At 38.3% G+C, this 23832-nt stretch overlaps 2 protein-coding genes across 3 annotated transcripts; one reads left to right on the top strand and one right to left on the bottom strand.

The window, feature by feature from the left end:
• Positions 1–713: 713 nt before the first annotated feature.
• On the bottom strand, positions 714–23439 carry LOC108366749 (uncharacterized). Of its 2 annotated transcripts, none has more exons than XM_017621208.1 (11): positions 21522–23439; positions 19389–19612; positions 5845–5990; positions 5541–5783; positions 5243–5467; positions 4844–5171; positions 4622–4770; positions 1597–1726; positions 1378–1523; positions 1216–1314; positions 714–1028 (listed from the first exon to the last, which is right to left on the bottom strand). In XM_017621208.1, the coding sequence occupies exons 1-11, from the start codon at positions 23150–23152 to the stop codon at positions 786–788; spliced, it is 3564 nt and encodes a 1187-aa protein (XP_017476697.1). In that variant the 5' UTR covers positions 23153–23439; the 3' UTR covers positions 714–785. The 2 variants fall into 2 exon arrangements, with proteins under 2 accessions (XP_017476697.1, XP_017476698.1); XM_017621209.1 differs by having other exon boundaries at positions 5851–5990.
• LOC108366750 (glycoprotein endo-alpha-1,2-mannosidase-like protein) lies at positions 8798–14848 on the top strand. Its single transcript, XM_017621210.1, has 3 exons — positions 8798–9834; positions 12932–13160; positions 14057–14848. Exons 1-3 carry the CDS (start codon positions 8798–8800, stop codon positions 14324–14326), a joined length of 1536 nt encoding a protein of 511 aa, XP_017476699.1. The 3' UTR covers positions 14327–14848.
• Positions 23440–23832: the final 393 nt, after the last annotated feature.

The following is a 23832-nucleotide window of genomic DNA, read 5'->3' as shown; positions in this document are numbered from 1 at the left end:
CCTAATTGTCGCTCGATTGTCTGAAAAGATAACTAAGAAACCAGTTTCTATTATTTCTTTTCTAGTTTCCATTCTACCTTTCTAGCCTGAAAAACTATAGACCAATTGCCTATTGCAATAGAAAACCCAGTGTGGGGTAAGGGAAGATTTGTATGGAATTTTTGCATTTTTATGGTTGAAAAGACAGTTTGGACCGCATTCTACATAGAGATTTGACTGAAAGTTTCTTCAAACATTTTTCTCAGCTTACTTAAAGTTTTCTTTCTAACTTTAAGTTTTCTTTTAAAGCTAACAGCTTTTCAATCCGAGGTTTACTGCTGTGGAATAGCTAATTGAGAATAGGTGGCACGGATACCACATCCTCAGAAAATATGCAAGAATGTTAACTGAGGTTAAATACTGCAGAGGAGCAAAACTGAACTTATGAAACAACTACCAGGAAACTATGGAGCCCAGAGCAATGAACTGACTGAAGGATCGGTGAAATGTTGATCTGTGACACACTCCATACGACTGAGGATATTATCGACCCAGGTCTGAAGAGGGTATGACTATCAGTTTCATGTCCTATTGGAATTTTGAATCAATTATGGTGCCGAAAGTCAATGCTTCATTAAACTTTTACATAAGACTCCATTTAAGAGCCTTCTAGTTTTTTAGTCATTTCCTAAATGTAAGTATTTTTTCTGCCGACATTTATTTTTTTAATAAGTAGTATATATTTATTTCGTTGATATATTAAATCAGTATATTTCTCACCGATTAGGTATCAGTGATTGGATTGCTCATAAATTTAACAACTTATTCGACGCATTACATTCGGAATTCTCTAAGGCATTACCACAACATGACCAATGACGTCTACCTGGATGGCCGGCATGCCCATGCCCACAACCATTATAACCCGGCATACGACCGTCACAGGAACATTTTACCATCTTATTACCCTTGCTCGAGCAGAAGGTGCAACAATGATAGATGCCACTGTGCGGGCGTACATTGCGTGCGAGGAAAGTGAAGGGACTGCCCTGTGAAGAAAAAAAGAGAAAGTAAATACATAAAGGAAGGTTGTAAGCACTAAGGTTTTAACAGTGGAGAGTTAACATTCGGCAGTTAACTTAAAATTTTCACACTGGGAATTTAGTTTTAAACCAGTTTAAGTTTTAAAACCAAAGGACTCTACTTCCTTACATTTTATGGACGTAATATACCTACCTTAATCGGTTTATCATTTATATTTATAGTTAGCACTAAATTGCCCTCCGCGTCGGGCGTAAAACCGATTCCATATGTGCCATCACGATTATCAGCAATCTGGGGGGAAAAAAGGATATATATATATATATATTTTTAAAGCAAGTAAAGTTCGTTTCCAACCTCAACTGGCAGACATTTAGAGCTCGACTCTTTGTACTTTACTAGCGCCTGTATTTGTAAGCCGCCGTGACATAAGCCCACGCCATCAGCGTCACGCGACTGCAGCAAAAGCTCGACACGCTTGTGTAGACGTAATTGTGAGAAACCTGGGGAAATGTATGTAGTGTGAACTGACACTTTTAAGATTTACTGTGAATATTTAAAGTTTCCAACACTTACCCTCCCACTGCAGCGTGCATAGTGAAGATTCGACTGTTTGCATTGTTATGATACCGTAAAGTGGTATATCGTTTTGCGCTTTCATAGCAGGCGCACGTATGTGGGGTAGAAAGTGTAAGGTTTCCGATATCTGGAATGACAGATGAGAGATGAAAATTGAGAATTGAATATAAATCATGAGAAACGACAGTATGTTTCCGAATGAGAATGGCTTATAGAATACCAGTTTAACAAAGTGCTAGAAGTTTTTTTACCTAAGTACCCGGCAACCCGAAAATTAGAACTCCGAAATAGTATGATCCAAAAGGCCAGCAGGTCAAAGACGAAAGAGCTCAGCCTCTCAAGAGATTGTATTGCGATGGTCACGGCTTGTGTAAACGGTCATTGGCATTTTGGCAGGCACTCTTCAAGACTGGGAATATACTTCCTTCGAATATTAGAGTAGTTTCAGAAACGAGTAAGAGGAAGAAACCGTAGAGCACTTCTTCTGTAGTTGCCCAGCTTTTGCCAAGAGGAGAGCAGGCTTTTTTAGGTATGCCCTTCTTCCGCTCTCTTACGGAATTATCAAGCCTAGCAAAAAAAACTAATCCTACGCTTTATAAGAGCATCAAAATGGTTTCCTGAAGAATAGTCGCCGAGGTTCCCGTACTCTGCAGTGATACCACAATGGAACTTCAAAAGGTCTAAGTGAGTTGGTCTGCAAAGAAATCTGTAAGATCATTTATGACTTGCAGGTCCATGGCAGGAAAGAGCTGGGGATGCTCACAAGAGATACTGAGATGGATGTATACGACAATAATACGACCCATGATAGCTTATGGAACCATCATTTTGGCTCGATAGAACTACACAACTTGAGACAATCAAAGGGCTCGCCAAGACACAAAGGCTAGTAGGTGCGAAATTGGAGCCATGAGAACTTCTCCAACCGCATTCTTGTAAAAGGCGAAAGGATAGTTACTAAGGATGACTGTTACCAATATCGGGGTAGAAGGGTTCCTTAGTCGTCGGAAATTCGATATTATGACGAAGAAGTGCCCGAAAATTTCAATATCAAGGGGTACCATGCATCTGAGGTGCAGCTTTACAAAGACGTTTAAAACTGGTCTGAGCATCAAGAACAGCTGGGCAGGCTGAGTCAAGTCGGATAAGCTAAAATATGATAACCTGGTGCACAGATGGCTCATCGACTTAACATGGTACCGGGGTAGGTCTAGTTAAACAAAGGTTAAGACGCTCGAAACCCATGAGAAAACATGTGTTCATTTTCCAGGCTGTGACAAATGCCATAGAAAAGATGCGCGGACTTTAATATCAAGCAAAACTACCGGAATCGCAGCAATCGCGATCTTTACTGCAGCCAATCGGCTACCAAGGCCTCAGATCTCTAATATCTAAACTGGTGATGGAATACATTGATAAGCTGAATACTTATCTATATATTTTGGGACACATTGGTGTTGAAGGAAACGAGATTGCTGATAAACTTGCGAAGAAAGGAGCACCAACCCCTTCCATAGGCCCAGAGCCCATCTGTGGTATAGGAAAAGAAACACTCTCTGCACTGGATTGGTTAGAGGAAGATACTCAAAGAAATCGATAATTGGATAATCTACCAAATCAGATGATATTGTCGCTGGGCAACGCTTTTACATCAAAACTTAACCACAATTAAGTGTCCTCAGTGTCCTCAATCGAACTCCCGTAATCTGATTGCGCTGTTAGCAGCTGAATTTTCAACAAAAACATCTATCGGTACTAGAGCGAGCAGAACGTAGCGCCAGCTGTCCTGTTAGTTTCGTGGCTGAGTGTAGTCCGCGCCATATATAAATTAGAAAAAGTTTTCTCTACCAGCTGTCGCCTCACGCCAGGCAATACCAAGACAATTTCTGCCTTGAAAAGGCGTCTTATGAAAACCTTTTGCCGATCGGAGGCGGCGAAAAGTTGTTGGTCCCTCCATTTGTGTTATAACATCAGGACGCACAGCCCAACTTGGAGGTGAAGCTCGGCCAGATACCTAGCCAAAGTCTTATTATTAATATTTTAAGTTCATTTAGTTTTTTAGAGTTGTTTTATAAAAAAAAACTAAAACAACTATGTATAATTCCATAAAAAAAAATAAGTTATAAAAAAAAAAAAAATATGCTGGTCGTGAGATTCGAACCCACTACGTCGCGGCTCGGTTAATTCGCGATCAACAGCGCCGTTAATCCGAACAAACATTGGTAGGTAGGTAGGATGAGCCGCTCGCCGCTTTACTGCTCATTGCTTGACCTCGACCTTAGCGGCACACTTAGGCCAAAGATAGAAGAGTCATTGTGTTACCACAGTTTGACACCGGTCAATTATCCTCCCTGTTAAACCACTTCGTGCCGCTGATGAATCTCATCAGGCAACCTGCGTCAGTATTTGAAACCTCCCTAAGGTAGGCTAGGAACGGTGAACCAAGATGACGCATCCTGCCACTAAACAGTGCAGTGCATTTACATAGGAAATGTATGACCATTTCCTCCTCTTCGTAGTCCTTGCAGCTTCCGCAACATCTTCGGAAAGGCAATCCGAGCCACGTCTGCCTGAAAATTCGGCGAGTCGTACTTTGACTACATCTTTTTTTAGCTTATTTGTACAAGGGGTAGAATCTACTTGGTTGTGCCTTTCCTTGCAAGTTCATCTGCCATGCGGTTTACCTGTATGCCCCTAAGGCCAGGGATCGAAGTGAGGTCAAGGCTGTTCACAACTTGCAAACAACGGAATGTTCAAGAAGATTTGGGAAGAAGATTTAGGAAGGCATCAATTCGGAAGCTAAGACGTAGAGATCTACATTTGGGAGTCCCACAATATGCTATGTATTAATTGCTAGTTCTACAAATATTTATTTCGGAAGTTACTTGGCTTCGAGATAAATAATTGAGCATGCTAATGAGAATATGTGCTTTCTCCTTTCGAAACAAATTTATATTTTCTATATAGATTTGCAATAAAATTTTATTTAGGCGAATGAATTAATATAAGTAGCAATAGGTACCTTTGGATCGACGGGCATTTTAAATTGCTGACAATATTCGAAACGTTTTAGCAAAATACTCAAAAAAGAGAGCACTTCAACATCGGAACCATTTTCTGTCAGCTCCTGAGCAAAGCGCAATGCCTCAATGGATTCGTTATTGCGTTTTTCTAAAATCAGCAAACAACATTACTTAATTAATATTTTTTCCTCACATACAGCAGTGCACTTTGCAACACCCACCTAAATCCAGCTGCTGCTCGAGTATCATCTCCACTTTGGATTCGCGGGCGCGGTGCACCTGTTGTAGCAATGTCTTACGATGCACTTCGACCGCTTCGAAGTACTGACGCGTGAAAGTCTCTATCTGCGCTTGTATGTCATCACACTTTTTATTTATGCGCTTGGCAATCTCGCTCATACGCTCAATTGAATGCTCTGCATAGCTACAGAGCGGACGCGTATGATCGACGGCGTCGTGCAGCAGTTTCGAGTAATTGGTAAAAGCTTTTGGGATGGACTCATGCCGGTGGCCCTTGTGCAGCAACACAAGACAGTCGGCGCAGGCGATCTGCGAAAAAGATTCCCAAAAAAAAAACTTTAAGTAAAAAGAAAATTTTATTTTCCACATTGCTCACATACCTGCAAACAACTATTGCAGAACGACTTCATTTCGAAGCCCGGATGCATGCCACACTTAAGTGTAAAATTCGTATTATCCTCACTGAGTGTTTGCTGCTTTTTACGCGCGCGTCTCAGCTCCATAATATTTCGGATGCGATGATTGGCTGTGTTGCGCTGGCGCTCGTGTGCCTCCTTGCAGAGCGTGCACAGATTTAGCGTACAACTGATGCAGTGGTAGGTTGCCTAAAAGTAGACTATGGCGTATGAAGACAAAACCAGTTCTTAAAATGCAAAAATGCTTCCTCTTGCCACTCACATTTATTTCCTCGAAACATAGACTGCACCAAACCTTCGTTATGACTTCATCGCCCATTTCCTGTTTGATCGTTTCGATTTTGCGCACCAGCAAATAGTTCTGCGGCATTTGGCGTATGCCACCCACCGGTATTACGGTCGCATATCTGCATATTTTGCAGCTGATGTGTCGCAAGCGCTCTTCGGGCGCTGCGCTCATGCGTATAGAGGAAGAACTTTCCGAGCCTTTGCCATCCGATTTGGACTGGGAATGTGTGTAGCAGTAAGTTTGTTATCGTTTTATATATATTTAATGCTTTACTCACCCTTACTTTTAGTAAAATCCGTTCGAAGGATTTTTTACGTTTAAAACTGAAAGAGGAATGGCGTGTTCGTGAAGGTGAAGTAGAACCGCTGCGCACCGACATGTCGGGAGAGGAGGATTGCACGCTATAGTTGGACTTGTTGGAAGCTTTTAAATGGGGAAATTATAAGAAATGCTTTAAATATAAAGTAAATAAAGTAAAGTATTATATATTTTTTTAAACATCACAGCAAGTAGAATATTCAACTTAATTAGTACCACTTAAAACAAAAGGCGTGAGTGTTACGTACTCATGAAATTTGATATGTTAACATCTGTGTCCTGAACTAGTTCCGAAATGGTCCCAAACTAAACCCGGACTAGCCCCGAGCTGGCCCCAAACTAGATCCGAGAAAGTACTTAACTAGTAACGAAACTGGTACCGAATTAGTTCCAAAACAGCCTCAAACTTATTTCGATCTATTTCCGAACTTGTCCTAAACTAGTCCTAAACTAGTCTCGAAATGATGTCACCAAATAATCCGGAACTTGTCTCGAACTAGTGCCAAACTAGTCATAGACACAACTAGACTAAGCCTAGTCCCAAGCTGGTCCCGAACTAATCTCGAACTATATTCGAACAAGTCTCGTACTAGGCCCACACTAATACCGAACTAGTCCCGAACTAGCCCGAAAGAGTCCAAAACCAGACTTAAAATGGTCCGGCAGTGTTTCTAGAAAAGCTAATTAGACTTCTTTTCATTTCTAATACTTCTAAGTTGGTCTTGGTTTACGCAAATTTTGCCCATATCGAGCATATATGTAAAACCAAGGTTTCGGCATCGTGCTGTTTTTGGTGTAATTTTTCGTTCCTTCTGTTTCTATCTGTCACAACAAGTCTAACGATTAAGCGATTAAAAATATTTGTAGGTTATTCGCAACAACGATAAGAGGCTACACTAGTACCATGTTAGGCTGCAATTATACGGACGAAAGTTATTTCTCATCAAAAAATTTTAAGGAGAAATATTCTGATATCGCTAAGAGATGGACTCTAACTACTGTAACTCCTAAGGTCAGCTGGATTAAGGTGTTATAGGCGGCATGCACGATGCATCTGACTTGCGAGTCATTTGTGTACGTGTTGACTCGCCTTCGACTACCCACAGTTGAATCATTCAGAGTCATTCCAGGTCATTCCTGTCGGTGTAACTAACACATATTTATTTTCGCAATTACATCCAAACCGACTCGAGAGTCAGACGCACTGTGTATGCCGCCTATTAGAACGTCTAGGCAGATCAACAACCTTTCGGAGGGTCGGGCGCAATTAGGTCTTTGGACTTATTACGATGCACCAAAAATTGGGAGCGTATTACTTCATTTCCCTTGCGATCGCATTTAAATAATTTCTAACTAGACTCCAATGATATTGCAGAAAATTGGATACCTGATGGACTGCTTAGGAAAAGGAGGTAGTCTGGCAGATTTTATCGGAGTAAGTGGAAGGGTTTTTTCTTTTTATAACGAGAAGACAATACTTAAATAAATGAGACTCATATTAGTTAAAGGAGCTCTGGACATAAACCGAGAGCTTGGTAGGTATTTCATAGACTTTTCCTGTAGTAAAAGTCCTAATTTATTAAATCCATACTTGATTAACATTCCGTTTTAATGGAGACTTTATTGAGGGAGATGAGATTGAATGTTCAGGGAGGAAGTCTAGTTCTCCTAGTTAGCGCGGCCAAAGACGTCTGTTCTAACATACCTAATAGTCTAATATCTGCCAGTATATTGCCCATGACTCCCAAATGATATAAACACTGTTCCGAGATCAGAGTGACTGAATTTAGGAGTGTTTATTGGTCGGCAAACTTTGCATAAACTGGCTTAGAAATAGTTAAATGGTAAAACGCTGAGTTAACTTGCCACATGGTAGTGAAAATGAGCCCTCTGGATTGCACGCTGACACTTATATGTTTTTTTTGTTTTTTTTTTGTTAAAAACAGCGCTGTCATGTTGGAGAAAATTATTTTTCTCAAGCTCATTTCAACTTCCAGTGCAACGTTAGAGATGATTTGGAGAATGATGTTGGACCTCAACTTGAGAACTATGCCTTACGCCAAAGTTAGAGACATATTTTTTTTGTGTTTGTTGGGTTTACTTTAATAATTGATGTTTTGAGATGCACCTCATTTGATTGGAACTTTTTTTACAGGGTATAGCAATGGTTTTTTACGGAGTGGTTATTATTATTACATTCCAGTACATTTGTTGTATCTCTCTTTTCTTCGCGCAGTTTTCTCTCACTGGAAGCGAGTATGCGCGCTGAATGTAAACAATAACAAACCGGCAGTGGAATAAAGGAATTCACTCGAGCTAAAAGCATAAACAGGAAGCACATGGTACACACTAATACACAGGGTAAAACATAAAGCAACAACTGAACACATTTGGGCATATAAAAGTGCGCATGCATACCTACACCAGTTCTCAAATAAATACACTAAGGGGGTTGTGCTAAAAAGGAATGCGGTAAAAAAAGATAAGCACTAAATACTGAAAATAGAAATAAAGAAAATCAGAAGTAGCAGATGCGAGCTTAATTATGTAGAACGCAAGGTAAAAGCAAAAACAAAAACAAAAACAAAAAACGAACAGAAGAAGAGGAAGAGGAAGTAGCGCATTACAGAACGCTCTACATTAAAAATAAAACGCTCGAGTGCCTCGCACTAAACACACACATACGCACATACGCGCGCACACACACACACACGCAATGAAGGAATGTAAGTAAGCTAGCGATTTAATAGTCCACAACGACCACAAGGACTACACAGCAGCCGTCGACAACTCGCCAACAGTCTTTGCCAGTCGTTCGTTCACTCGGTCCGTGCGCGGGGCTGCTCTCGCTGCTGCCGCTTCAACCGCAATCGCTTGTAAAATGCTGAATCAATTGCAAACGCAGCTAAAAAATGCTACTAAAAAAATATTTAAAAAATCGTCGAAAGTTGAAAATTCTTTTCCTGCTCATGGTCATTGTGCTAATTGTGGTGACTGTAGTTGTGCTGAATATTTCACCGAATGTAAGCTCCACTGAACGTGTGCTCGATGAGCGTTTTATAGCGCGCATCTATGGCGGCAGTGGCGTTGGCGTTGGCGTTGGCAGCGGTGGCGCTGGCGCTGGCGCTGGCAGTGGTCGCTTGGAGCAGCCACCTCTCAAGTCGCCCCGCCAAAATGGCATCATTGTGCCAGAGAAATATGATGAGCACAAGGTGAAAGCGCGCATTGCCCAGCAACGCCTACAGCAGCTGAAGCAGGAGCAACAGCAGCAACGCAACGCCATTGAACCGGGTGAGGAGCACACCACACTGGATGCGGTCACCACGGGTGTGCATATCTTCTATAGCGCGCCTGTCGCTTGGTATAAAACAAAAAAGTCACAACAGCCACCAGTCGTGCCACAGTTGCAGTTGCGTGGCGCTGCCAAGGAACTGCTGAACGATGTTTCCGATGCCGTCCAACCGCTGCTGACATCGACTGCGGCCACAGCCACTGTGAAGCCAGTGCGTATACTTAACACCGCTTTCTATCCGGCGCTGGGGTTGTACAAGCCCACCACCAACTTGCTGCAGAAGCATTTCGATAATATTCGCAATTGCGGCATTGGCGTGCTCATACTCAGCTGCAGCGGCAAGGCAGGCGAGGTGGAACTCTATCAGCAGCTGTTGGAGTTGGCGCCCGCCTACAATTTGAGCATCACTTTCGAGATTAGCGTGGCCGGCAATCAGAGCGTGGAGTTTTTGCAACAACAACTGGAGGCAGTGCGTCGCTACTCCACCGCTGAGAGTTTCTATCGCGTGTATTCGTTGTCGCGTAAGCGTTTAGTGCCGCTGATTTACGTAAGCAATGCTTACAAGTTGAGCGAAACGCCAGCAGGACGTGCGCTGTGTCAAACGCATCCTGAAAGCTTGCGTCGCATTTTTGATGCATACTTTATTGGGCATATTAGGTAAGTTTTGGTTTGTGTATGTGTATGTGTGTGTGTGTGTGTGTGGGAGTGTATGTGTAGGCTATCTGAAGACTAGTGGCCTTATTCCTAAAAAAAATGAAATAGATTTATAGAGTTCTATAAAGTGATATTTTCAGTTTATAAAGCAGTTAAAGTCTTCTTTATTTTTTTTTATTAATTTGGGTGTAGAAATTTACTAAGCAAATTGTTTTAAATTCACTTACAATTTAATGTCCTGAAAAAGAAAACGAATGTAACATTGTTGCTGACTCAAATAAGGACAAAAAGGATGAAAAAATTATATATTTTGAATTTGTTTGAATTTTTTTTGAATTTTGTTTTTAATATTTAGAATGTTTTTCAGGTAAAATTTTTTTGTTATTTTTTTTTTTTATAAAAACATGATCCATGCTTTACCAAAAATCACATAAATAGCTCTGGCTCTACCCAGAATTACAGCGGACGACGGCAAAGCGGTCGGTGGTAAGTGAACAGCCGTATAGTTGTCGCAGTGAAATCTCCACCATACCCAGTGGGAAAATGTGATGTATGGTAATCCAAAAAATAATCAGTAAAACAGGCGTTTTCACATTCGAAAATGCATTATTTTTCCCATGGCGAAAAAGAGGCATTCCATGTTGCATTACCAGTAATGCAGAAATGATTGTAATTTAATATGAATTTTTTTCGACTTTTTGGATGCATTACATTGCTGATTACATATAAAACAGTAATAGAATCTAGAACTCATAAGAAATACATTACATTTATCACGCATGTAATGCATTACTACTTTTCTCACTGGGTATCTCTCATTTCTTTGGATTCCTGAATAATACTAATTCGTAGTAGAAAGAGAAGAAATCTGTTGGTGAATATGAATATGAAAAAAATAAACAAACTGTTTTACTGCTATAACTTATTCAATATGCCTTGACAGTAAAGAAGTGCAACGCGTAACAGCGAATTCACAATAAACCTAAAAAGGAAGTTTCATTTAATTCGAATAAAGTTTCATTGAATCTGAGAAATGTTTTATTTAATTTGAAAAAGGTTTCGCTTAACCTGAAAAAGGTTTCTTAAAAGGTTTCATTTAAACTGAAATGCTATATATGAAAAGTATATCATTACATTCATAACTAACTAAATTTTTGTGTTGCATCATAATTAGCCAAAAGTGAATTTTGAATTTTTAGTTAGTCTTTCTTTTGTATTTCAGCGACGAGGTGATATAAGCCCTTTCTATATTAAGGTAACGATATACCCATAAGGAAAAGGTTAAGAAGCTGTTAATAAAAAAAAAATAAATTTTGGATAAGGTTACCACCTAAGTAGAAATTTCCAAAAATTTGGAATCAGTTGTACAGTTGAACCTCGATTATCCAGGCATCCATCATACGTGACCATCTATTAACCGAGACGCTGAATGATTGATTATATACCGCTGTTATCCGTAGGTATTAATCTACACACGACTAGAGTGGCGGTTGTGTTTCTCCCAGGGCCAAATTTTTAAAGGGGCCCGTATTTTTCCGAAAATGAAGTTGCAAGTATTACCAATTAAAATTGCTAAAATCAGTTCACTTTCATATGATACCAAATTTGTTAAATTTGGACAGGTGGTTTGTTTATTATCCGGAAAGGACTTTTTTCGGAAAAATATTCGCAACAACCCTGGTTCTTATGACGAACAGATGAGTATGAGTTCAAAGCGAAAAAAATTCAACAGGGAAAAAATTAAAAAAATAGCAGATGAAAAAGTGTATTGATTTGGATGAAATATGAGCACGAGAGAATATTACCCATTCGCCATGTTCATGGCCATCATAGTACATGGCGTTTTTAATTCACAATGCAAACGTAAAATAAAAACATCTTGGGGAAGTGATCGGATATAAAAAAACGGTATACAGATTCGAACTCTACGATACAAAAATAAGTTTACGTGCTTCGGCGTTTTTTGTGTTTCTGTTTTTGTTTTAGCGTTCCTACAGTGTTATTTTATATTCACATAGCTACTCGTATTATGAGTACTAATACATGCGAAAGCACATTTTTACGTACACATACATGCAAATGGTGTACAGTCATTTCTATGCCAGTTAAAACAACCGCCAATATAACGTTTGTTCGACTTTCACAAATGAGGCGTCAAATTAAAGGACTTTACCTGTAGATGTGCAATATGATTTCAGTTTTTTGAACAGACTTACTATCTGTTAGAAATAAAATTAAATTCAAATTATTTAAAAAGTTAAATGAGATATTTGATATGGGTTTGAATTAAAATGGTTTCGAAAAGCTTTATTTTTAAACCACGTTTAGGACGTTGCCACCTGTTTAAAATGTCAAATTCAACATAATTTATCAGATAATTGAAATACATATGCATCACAATGTCAAACGAATGTTTTATAAAGTTTTAGTTTGAAAATACTTTTGCAGAGGGCAGGGAGTTCGCAGTGAAATATTAAAATGTAAGTGTCAAACGAAAGCATTTTAATAAATCTTCAGTTAGAGCGATTCAAAAATTCTTGAGTTGTTTGAACAGGGATGCCACCAGTTTAAAAAGATAAATTCAAATTGTTTAATAATTCAAATGAATTATTGAAGTGAAACTTTTAATTGTATGATTTTACTAAAATTATGAATCAATATATCTCAGATATAGTAATCCCTAATAACAAAAGTGTCATAATAGTTTTTATAGATAAATCTACACTAGACTAGCAGGGGTACTTATTTTTCAGAAGCAGTCAATAACGATGTAGAGAGAACGTTGGAAATTCGTTTAAAAATTATAATTTTTTGTGAGGATGGGGCCCGCTTATATTTACTACCGTGCACGAATTTTCTCTTGGCGACCCTGCATACATACATATGTACATATAGATACTATATTATGTATATAACAATTAAAACAAAGTTGATGTTGAAATATTTTAGTGTGTGCTTTTTTCGACCTGGAACGCATTATTTTATTTTACATTGATATACATACATATAGGAATAACGGTTAAGCTGAACGAACATCAGTTTAAACAAACATGTATTCACTTTGAAAAATTGAATCATAATTCATTTATATTCTGTACAGACTCAAAAACCACGTTGATATTATGCGACGACTTTGTTTCGAGGGCTTCTACAGTAAATTGCCGAGTAATGGCGCCACCTTTGCGAGCACCTGGAAGAATTGGTCCTATTTGAAATCATTCGCAATGACATATAAAATGTTATTTGTGCCAACTGTGGGACCAGGTTTTGCAGAGCGAAATAAATTTCCACGGCATGGTGATATACAAAGGCATCGCAGCAATGGGAGGGTAAGTGAGAGATTTTATCAAAACAAATATGATGAAAATACAAGTAAATTGTTAGAGAATTTAAACCAACAATGTATTCATCTTTTTTAAATGGAAAATTCGAATATGAAGCTCTACATGGGTCAATCCATGCCAAATCGACCATTTTTGAATTGGATGAATTTCCCTTTATGATATAACGAAATTTTGCCTATGGAAAATAATTTAAAATCTATTTTTTGAAAGTTATGCAAAATTCTAAATTTTACAATTTTTTAGATTTTGCAAGTTTATTTTTTAAGTATTATCTCAAAAGCTCTTTTACATAGTTGCAAAAATTGTTCTGGTCTCGTTTTAAAGATGATATTAAGAGTCATAAAATAAATATATTAAAAAAATAGTAAAATCAAAAAAAAATTACAGAATTATGAAATTAAATCATCGCAAGTGGAACAACTTGTAAAATAATATGAATTTTCGAAATTTGAAAATTTGTTTGTTTGCCAATTCTAAATAACGTTATGTTAAATCATTTTTATTTAATTTAAATTTAGTTTTAATTCATAGTTTGCACTAAAATCCTTTTTTCAAAGTTCAAAATTAAAAAATTAAAAAAACATTTGAGAATGCAAAAAATTCATTTAAGTTTTGGCTTTTACGAGTTTTTTTTAATTTCAGCTTTTGCAATGTTTTTGTATCTTTCCATGTTTTTTTTTAATATATATACATACATATGTACATATGCATATTTTTATATAGCCCCAAATATCACCTTTAAAACGAGAGCAGAACCATTTTAGTGACTAGGTTTTGAGGAATTCAAAAAATTAACTAGTAAAATCCGGAAAATTGTGAAGTTTTGAACTTTCAAATATTTCATATTTGCGTTAAACAATCCCACTTCACTTTCCTTACAGTACTATGGTGTCGCTTGGCGTACGGCGATTCTCAATCACGTTGGCTTCATTAACATAGCCAGCTACAATAACTGGCCGGATGGCAGTCAAATTGAGGAGGTCATTCCGAAAGCTGGATTTCTAGACTATAATCCTGGTGCCAAAACTAAGTATATAGATTTAACTACACACTGGGTGGGTAATTTCTTAAAGACACGTAATGAGGCGGCCGCTGTTGCTGTTCCCGGTCAGCCGAGTTGTTATGAATTTTTGAATAATACGATTTGTTGAAAATAAAAATTTATGTATGTATGTTAGAAGAGTCATACTCATATTAAAGTACATGAGTAAGAATACATAAAGACATGTTACAAGCAATTTCAAAACTACTTAAGTAAAAAAAAAAAATGTAAAAGAAAAACTATCTGCATAAAATTTACAACTTTTGTAGTCAAAAACTTACATGAGTATACATATAAATTACACTTAGCTAAAGCCCGTGGCTATATGCCAGCAACTATAGTACAGTGGTCATGTTACTTTCTTTAAAAATAGATGATAGCAAATATTTACATAATATACTTAGTACGTAATTATTATCGGTAGATATTGAAGTCATATTAGAATGGTTAGAAGAGAGCCAAATAACATTTTGCTGTGCATTAGAAACTTTATATTTATACTTATTTACATAATACATACATTCAGATACGTATTTATATATGCCTAGGTACTAAAAAAGTTATCAACAAAATTTGTGCGTACGGCTAAATTGCAGTATTTTCTGTTTCACTAACCGATTTTTTTATATATCAAAGGGGTACGGCTTGAAAAAACATTAATCGATTGCGTTACATACATACATAAATATATTAGGTGAAAATTTAACTATTAATTTCATTTAATTTTATTTACTTTATAGGGACCAGTGACGACTTCTTCATAATCTTTTCGGGAATAGTTTAGGACCATTTCAGAATCAATACGTGACTAGTTTCGAGCTAACCCGAAATGATTCGGAAAAAGTCGTGAACTTGTCCCGAATTGATCGCGAGCAAGTCCTGTAACGATCCCGAAATACTCTCGAACTAATCCTGAAATGGTCCACAACTACTCCCAAAATGGTCTACAAACAGTCGGGAACTAGACCCGAAATGGTCCTGAATAAGTCCCGAAACAATCCCGAACGTGTCCTAAAATAGTCCTAAAAACATCCTTAACTGCTTATTCCCAAATGATCTAAAATGAGTCCCAAAATAGTACTGAACTAGTTTCGAAATTGTCCAAATCGACTCCCAAAATGGTCCTCAAAAAGTCGTGAAGTAGCCCGAACTGCTCCTGAACTGGTCCCGTAATGATCCCGAAATACACCTCAAATAGGCCTGAACTGGTCCCGAAGCGGAGCCGAAATGATCTCGAACTACTCCCGATATGTTCCCAAACTAGCCCGAAAATTATGCCCAACTAGTCCTGATCCCGAACTAGTAGTGAAATGGTCCTGAAATACATTGTAAAGCCTACGCAACATCGTTGGGAAATTTTAGCACTCTGCGCTGTTATATGTATGTAGGTTCGGCGGCGTTGAACGTAACCTTACTTCTTCTGATACGTCTTCAGATAGATTTGCGTGGAGACTCGGTAAGCCGGACTCCTGTTTCGCCTTCCATCGAATTCTTCATTTAATTTTCACTATCTTCTTCTTATCTTGTCTCTCTTTCCTCCTCCTCTCTCGTTAAATTTTCGCTAGCATATTAAATGGCTGCAATATGTCTTTGTATGCTCCATATTACTCCGGTAGTGTTCAATCGCAGCGGTACGAAGGGAATGCGTGTTATAATCCCACTGCTATATATATGTATATATATCCGGACATTGAGGAGTCTTAGTTTAAGCACGGTTGAGAGCCAGTTATGAACCCGAAAATCGTTCTTCAGAGACGCATACGGACAAAAAGGCAGTGATTAGAGTAGATTTTGGCTCCTCTACTGAAATGGTTCCGGGTGCAGAAGGCCACGCATGTGGGGAATGTTTTTGATTTCCATTCATCGGAGAGTAGGTAAACACGATTCTTTTACATCTGGTTCCATCAGCTCACGACTTCCGGTGTTTTCACCAAGTATCCTCTGGATAGCAACCGAAAGCCCCACAGAAATGGGTTGTGCCCTACTTGGGACTTACCACCTAAAAACAACCCCAAACAACAGGTACAATAGAGGCTCGGCTAACACTCCCTTCCTTTGACAACACCGATAATAATGTCGTTGCTAAATTCAACGCGGAATCACCCTTGCCACCAAGTGATCCTTTGGACTGAGTAGGCAACTGAGAAGTAAAGTCCTCTCTCTACGTACAAAACCCACGCTCTATCAGTCACTCATGTCAACATCCGATGAGGCGGCCCTTGGGATATTCGAGAGAAAGACTTTGCGGAAGATTTACGGGCTTTTACGCATTGGCGACGGAGAGAACCGCAGACGTTTAAACGATGAGCTTTAAGGGCTTTGCAACGATATGGACACAGCGCTGCAAATTGAGATCCAGCAACTCCAGTCATGTATTTCGAAAGGACATCGACGCTACAGCTCTGAAAGTATTCGCCTCGGAACCCACTGATGGTAGCAGGAGAAGAGGAAGGCATCCTCTGCGATGGAAAGATCAAGTGCAGAAGGTCTTGGCTTCACTTGGCATTTCCAAAAGGCGTCAGATGGAACACTCGTCAAGAATGCTGTATCACAATGTGATTAATTTGGTTCTTTGATCAGGGGAAACCCAAGTCTCTTTGTGTCTATTCCGATGTTGGTGTCTGGTACTACGAACTACTTCATTTGTAAGCCGTCAGGTCCAGTGGTTGTTTTACGTAAATCTGGGCCGCGTAGATGCCTTTGGAGGTGAAGGGGAGTAGGCTCTGCCTCTAGCAAGTCTGATTTTTGGGACTGTTCTTGAATTTTTGGGCAAAGTATGTACTTGAGTACTTTAGATCAGAGCATTTAACGTCTGCTTTTTCGGATTCGAGTTAATCATGATTAAGTTATAGTGGTGTGCGGTCCCGAGTATTTAAAGAACCGGTTCTGCCGAGTCCGGTTCCGAGGAGAACCGGGAATTTGGACCGGTTCTCAAAACAGGTTTTAAGAATTTTTTACAAAAATTAAATTTTTATTTTCTATTTTTGTCATAAAGTAAAGTAAAGATAATAAATAAATATATTACATTCATTCCTTAATTGATATTTGTGTTAAAAAATTTCATGAAAATAAAATACATGAAATTAAATTTAAGCACACGTTTTCCACGTTAGTATTTGATTAAAAAAAGTGATGCTTTCATTTAAAAATATGATATTTTTGATGTTGTCGCTGGTTTTTCAAATCTTATTACTTATTTTTTTCCGTTCTTTTGGAATCGAGTTTCGGTTCCGTTAGAACCGTTTTTCGGTTATTCTCTAAAAGACCCGGTTCTCCGGTTCCGGTTACTCGGTTCTCTATATCACTACTGAATACTGAACTTTAGCTGTGCACACAAGTATCGCTAAAAACGTTTGACATACATGCAAAAAAAAAAACGTATGTGTGAAAATTACGATGTGTGCTAAAGAATAACTCCAATAATGAAAATTATATTAGCTAATCTTACATACTTAGTAACTATTGACATATAAACATACATATACATAATATCTAAATCACTTTCTTATCATATTCTAAAAAAGAGTCTCCAGATATATACTTAGTATAGTTAAGATATTTGAAAAAAAATCATTTTTTTTTGTCTAAAAAATCGAAACTAGAAAAAAGTATTCAAAAGCAATTTTTAGCTTAGTAATATCACACTTGTTACACTACGAGAGTTTGGCGCAAATGCGAACGCTCTTTTGCATGCAATAAATTATTTACTTAATAAAATAAAAGTCTATCAAGTAATAAGTACTTACTCAATTTATAAAGACATCTTATAGAATTTAAAATTTTTATTACTCTAAATATAAAAATAAATACATTTAAAACTTTCTTCATTTATACATGCATGTATATACATATATATAACGGTATACACATACATACTTACATACATATATATAAATATATCAATAGCTTTAAATATTGTAGCGCCAATAAAAAATCAATAAATTAACATAGAAAACAGCATTCTTCCGAATTTTTGAATCGAGCGTTTTTGGAAATTGAATAATGTGGGGAAAAAATAATCATGATTTCTTCGATACAAAAGATTTGAGGTACCAGTGTAGGCTGAACAAAGCAAGCCGTTATTTCTCCCACGTTAACCCTCTCAGCACCATAAGCCTATAATCAAACAACTCATGATTTCAATTGTAAAATGTTATTCCTCGGAGCTAAATAAAAAAAATTTCGCATTGAAAAAAAATCAATGCAACAAGTAATTTTCTCCTAAAAATTTTCATTAATTTCAACCAAAAGCTAATTTTACCAAAGCTATTATTGTATTTTTTTTAAATTGTTTTTCTACAATTTTTTTCCTAATATTGTTTTTCCCCAAAGAACAAATTTTTTGCCCACAAATAATTTTTTTCATACATAAGCTTTTATAATTTTGATAAACATCAATTTCTTAAAAAAAAATTCTTAAACAAATTTAAAAAAGAAAACAGTTTTTTGTTTTTTTTTTTTGGTAAATGTTTTTTAATTTGAGTAAACATATTTCATTCCTATAAAACTGTTTTTTCCTAAATTACGTTACTTTTTCTTAAAACAATATTTCCAATACAAAAACTGGTTTCCAAAAATCTTCATAAAAATAATTTTTTCTATAATTTCTTAATAAAAATAGCTTAATGAGGCACATTCTAATAATAGGAAATACTATTGAAAATTTACACAATATCCATATGAGTGGAATAACTTTTTGGGAAGTATGTTTCCCTTGCCCTTGGTCCTAAAAGGGTTAAAGCTTAGTATCCAGCTCTCAAGAAAAGCAAGAAACCCTTATAAAGAACGCTTAAAGCTTGGTATCCAGCTCGCTAGAAAAGCAAAAAACCACTTATAAAAAACGCTTAAGAAATGGTGAAAACATTTAAACAAGGGCCTGATTTAAGCTGGAAAAAGAAAGTCGTCCGACTTTGCGTCGCATCTATTTAAAGTATGATAAGGTGGAATCATCCCACCCTTTTCTCTCAAGCTGGCAATCTTTTATCTGGCTGCCGACCAATCACACTTTTAGCTGTGAAGTTTTCCGGGACTGGCATCATCAAAACCGCGAAAGTCCATTCCCGGGGTTTTTGAAATATATATTTGATTGTATCGCAATTACTATTGAAATTACTTTTAAAGCTATGAGTCTTAGTCTAACGGGAATTACCAAAATATAATTATTTACTCACCCTTCCAATCGTGCTCGTCCGCGCCAGGTTGCGACCAGAATGGTATGCTTGAATCTTGCTTGAAGTTCTCATCAACCAAGCATTGAAAGCAGAACGAATGTAAGCAGTTCAAAGTGCGTGGATCACGAAAAATGTCGTTGCAAATGCGACATTTTAAATCGTCGGCGAATAATGAGGTGTCCTGTGTGACACGAATCGAAACACTGGGGCTCGGCGATGGACTTCTGGATAGAACAAAAAGAGGGATTGGTTAAAAAAAAAATCGCCTTTTCTCATTATGTGTATATTAGACCCTTGTGTCTTTTTAAAAGAATTGCAAATTTTATTATGGCGTTGAGAGAGTAGAGCATTCATAGCAAACGATCACTGTTAGCGAAATTATTACACTGTGTATCTAAATGAGACCAATACAAAAAATACTTGAATGCTGCATGGCAATTATGAAAGAGGAAGAGCTCTAGAATATTTTACCACCAGCCATTTAGTCCGTGAACGTAATTTTTTTTTGTTTTACAGTGTAACTATTGAAGTTTTCCTCATTTAGTCTCTAGTTGATCTATAATTATTTGAAAAATCTCATGTAAAACTACATTTACCATTAATCTTGTTTTTAAGGGTCTATAGTAAAATTTAATGACGCATATTTCAGTAATTGAAATTTGTCCACTTCCTATTTACCTATTGATCTGACGACAATATAATTATATATGTTCAGCGTTATTATAAATCCAACATGGCCGCCGCCCAAAAATGGTGGATTACATAGTTTTTCCCAACCTTCTCGATATGGGTATAAAATGAAAGGGCTTGAACTGATTACAGTACACTATGAAAAAATTAATAATCCAAGATGGTCGCTAACATAAAATGGTGGATAACATTTTATATATGTTTTATAGAGTTCTAAGTTGACCTACCAAATTTTGCTCGGTTCGAGGCACTTTATCATATATCCGCCACATGTCCGATCTGCCCGACTTACATCAACTTCTTTGACCTGTCGCTGTCAGCTGCGAATTGAATGCGTCAAAAGAGCAGCGGCAAGATGGAAAAATCTTGTTTTTTAATCGAAACAAATAATATTTTAAATTAAATACGCATAAAACAAAAATATAAAAAGGAATCGAATTTTTGTAAAAACATTTTAAACAATTATTTTTAAGCTATTTCGAAAGTGTCTATGTATTTCCTTTACCACTTTTCTGATCACCGGAACCGGCCCGAATGCCCAGTTCTCCTTGGAACCGGACTCGACGGAATCGGTTTTTAAATACTCGAAACCGCACATCACTACTTGAAATGTTCCCGGAATGCTCCCTTATTAATTTCAAAATGATCGCGTACTAATCCCGAAAATAGTGCCAAAATGGTTCTCAAAGAGTCTATAAATGGTCCTGAAAAGGCCCCCAAATTATGCCGAACAAGTTTTGAAATGATCCCAAAACGGTTCCTTATTAGTCCTAAAATTATCCCGAACTAGTCGCAAAGTATGACTAAACTAGGGTCGAATAGGTCCTGAACTAAAACCAAAATTGGCCAGAACTAACCCTAAAATGTACCTGAAATAGCCCCGAACCCCGAAATGGGCCTCAAATTATGCAGTATTCCCTATATGATCCCGAACTAGGCCAGCAATGTTACTAACTGGATATGAACTAGACCGAAATGGCTCTGAAATAGCCTTAAACTACAGCCGAAAAGGTCCTGAAATAGCCTTGCACTACACCCGAAAAGGTCTCGAGATAAGATATTTACACATCAAACAAATTGTGACGTTTAGGGTTAAAACGGCTGGTGGTACAATATTCTAGAACTCCTTCTATTTCATAATAATTTCATACCGCATTCGTGTCTCTTTTTTTGGCTCAACCACGGTGTTATTAATCACTCTACAGTTCAAGGTAATGCAAAACCGTACAAGGCATTCATTCATTTGACTACGCGCACGCAAAACACACTGTTGCAAAAATGGTTCACATTGCTATTTCTTATTTAGCTCATTAGCACAATTCCCCGCCAACCATTTCCTAACATCATTCCTTTTCATGTCTGCGAGTATACTCCCTTTGATCCCGGTAATCGCACACGTGAAATATTTAGCATACCCACTGAAGTGTATGCGTACCAACGCACCTTGAACGATTTGCTGATGACGCTTCGATGAGTTCGGTTGGCTGTAGTGCGCGCGCTTCACTCAAGCGCGGCGACGCTGCGCCGCCCAACGCCATCACAGTGGAAGGGGAGGGCGTCAAAGTGCGCGCTGGTGACAACATTTGTGGTGTAAGAATAGGTGTGAGTGCATTTTGCTTCCCAGCTGCTGGCTGCGGCATTGGTGACAAGCCTCTCGATGTGGGCGATTTTAAGTTCAATGAGCGATTATCGTTCAATTCCTTTATTTGTGTTGATACTTGTTGTCGTTGGTGTTCTTTAGGCATTGCATCACCAGTAGCAACATGTGGCATATTACGTGTCACATTACCGCGCACCCTGGCATTAACAATTTTTAGCATTTCACTGCCGCCTCCGCCACTACCGCTGCCACCACCACTGCTTAGGCTGCTGCTGCGTACCGACACCGATGACGCCGCACTTAGCACATTATCCATTAGCGATTCCGGTGAGGTAGAGCTACCAGGTTGTGAATTAATTTCACTTATACTCGTATCCTCCGCATCCGGTAACTTATTTGCTGCTGCTGCGCTTGGTGAGACGCCTGCCGCATTTGTTATTGTTGGTGGTGATTTTGCCGTTAAAGCTGGTACCAGCTCAAAGTGGTCGTTGGTGAACTCGGGCGCGCGCGAAAATCGTGTAACTTTTTTGCCTTTCTTGTTGGCTGTCGCAGTCGTCGTTGCGGACGTTAGAGATGGTAAAAGCGAAGCTGGTGGCGGCGGCAGTGGCGGTGGTGTGGGCGGATTGGCAGTCGTCATTGGCACTTTTGTTAACATTGCGCTACGATATTGTTGTTGTTGTGGCTGTTTTTGCTGCAAATGTTCTCTGCTGCTGCCCTGAGTCGACGTATGGGCGCTCGCCGCTACTATTTCGCGCCTTGGCGTTGCGACCGCTTCCTCTGCTGACGCTACCGGCGTATTCTGCGCTCCCTCTGCCACCAACCACTTTTGTTTCTGCTGTTGCTGTTGATCGAAGGACGTTAGCACGATTTCCGGCAGATCGCGCCCATCTTCGAACCGTTTACATCCGCTTGCCGCGCCCTTTTGCGTCGCCACATTTATCGGAACTATTGTGAAATTTAGCGGCGCATATTGTTTTGGTTTGGTTTTATCCAACTGTTGCTGGTACTGTGGTTGCTGACGCCTACTATGCCGTGGACAAAATCCACTAGCGCTTGCCGCATTCGTATTAAGTGCGCCCCGCTCGTTGGCCTTTTGTTGCTGCTGTTGCTGCGCAATTTCCGTTTCCCGAGACGCGTTTATTTTATCGATTTTTCGCGACTGTGATTTTAACGATATTTTTTCTGTGCTCAAACTTAATTGCAATTTGCCACGTTCGCGTTCACTACTTGCGCTTGGATGAAAACTATTTCGAAACTCAGGAATTTCAGTTTTCTCGCTACGTAATTTTCGATAGGACAATTCGATATCTTCGTCTTCGTCAGCCTCCTCGTTGCTCACAATTTCATAATCGGTAAGTAAATTTTCACTCGCGCTTTCGTAATTATCGGGACTTAATTTCGAGTCATGTTCGAAGTTCGACTCAAACTCGTATGATTTTCGATGCACCTCAAAGCCATATTCGCTGTTATTCATTCTAATTTTTCAAAAATTTCCACACTAATAGGCCTAATATTTATATAATGCACTTGAGGTTATTGAAAATTGGCCTCCTAACGGTGTTTCGTTCTGACGCACGCGCCTCTAAGTAAAGTCCATTTCGTACTGATTCGAATTCGCTTTGCAATCCCAATACATTGTACCCAATATTTTGTGTTTGGTAGAACTTGACATGGAAAATACAATTTAATCTAATTAGTCTGGTATTTCTAATTCTGTTTTCATTTATGTTCGCTTCTGCAACGTGCAAGTGGTCTATCGTATTGTGTTACAAACCGGCTGCGTCTGCAATGCGCCGTTACTCTTGGTACATATGTGGACGACGAAAGTGAGCAGCTGGAGCATTGCGGAAAGGTAAATATTGGCCAGTTCAAAGTGTTACAAATACGCATCGTATGCGGCGGCATTTGGCGAATTAAAGGCATGTGAAATCGAGCGTGGAAAATTTTTGGTTCGAAAATAGTTGAGGGCGCCTAAATAGAAGTAGACATACATATGTAAGTATGCACATGACACAGTTATTAAAGCACAATTATAAAGGGTGTTTCATGTGGTTTTTAGAGGAAAATAATTTTGGAAATAAAGTTAGAAGTTGAAGATGGTCATAGCGTTATTTTGAAATAAATAAAGTGGATACCTTGCTCAATGCACTTGAC

Source organism: Rhagoletis zephyria, unplaced genomic scaffold, assembly GCF_001687245.7.
Source record: "Rhagoletis zephyria isolate East Lansing unplaced genomic scaffold, Rhagoletis_zephyria_1.1 Rzeph_scaffold_02393, whole genome shotgun sequence".
Taxonomy (NCBI): Eukaryota; Metazoa; Arthropoda; class Insecta; order Diptera; family Tephritidae; genus Rhagoletis; species Rhagoletis zephyria.
The sequence above is the reverse complement of the archived record's forward strand: the minus strand, read 5'-3'. Positions and strand labels throughout refer to the sequence as shown.

What these genes read in the sequence shown, in the direction of transcription:
- LOC108366749 (XM_017621208.1), bottom strand. Translation starts at nt 23,152, where the DNA reads ATGAATAACAGCGAATATGGCTTTGAGGTGCATCGAAAATCATACGAG. An exon ending in TCATCAGCAAATCGTTCAAG is followed by an intron (nt 19,613 to 21,521) that starts GTGCGTTGGTAC and finishes TGTTCTATCCAG; the next exon opens with AAGTCCATCGCCGAGCCCCA. An exon ending in TCTGCAATAGTTGTTTGCAG is followed by an intron (nt 5,172 to 5,242) that starts GTATGTGAGCAA and finishes TCTTTTTCGCAG; the next exon opens with ATCGCCTGCGCCGACTGTCT.
- LOC108366750 (XM_017621210.1), top strand. Translation starts at nt 8,798, where the DNA reads ATGCTACTAAAAAAATATTTAAAAAATCGTCGAAAGTTGAAAATTCTT. An exon ending in TACTTTATTGGGCATATTAG is followed by an intron (nt 9,835 to 12,931) that starts GTAAGTTTTGGT and finishes TATTCTGTACAG; the next exon opens with ACTCAAAAACCACGTTGATA. An exon ending in GGCATCGCAGCAATGGGAGG is followed by an intron (nt 13,161 to 14,056) that starts GTAAGTGAGAGA and finishes CTTTCCTTACAG; the next exon opens with TACTATGGTGTCGCTTGGCG.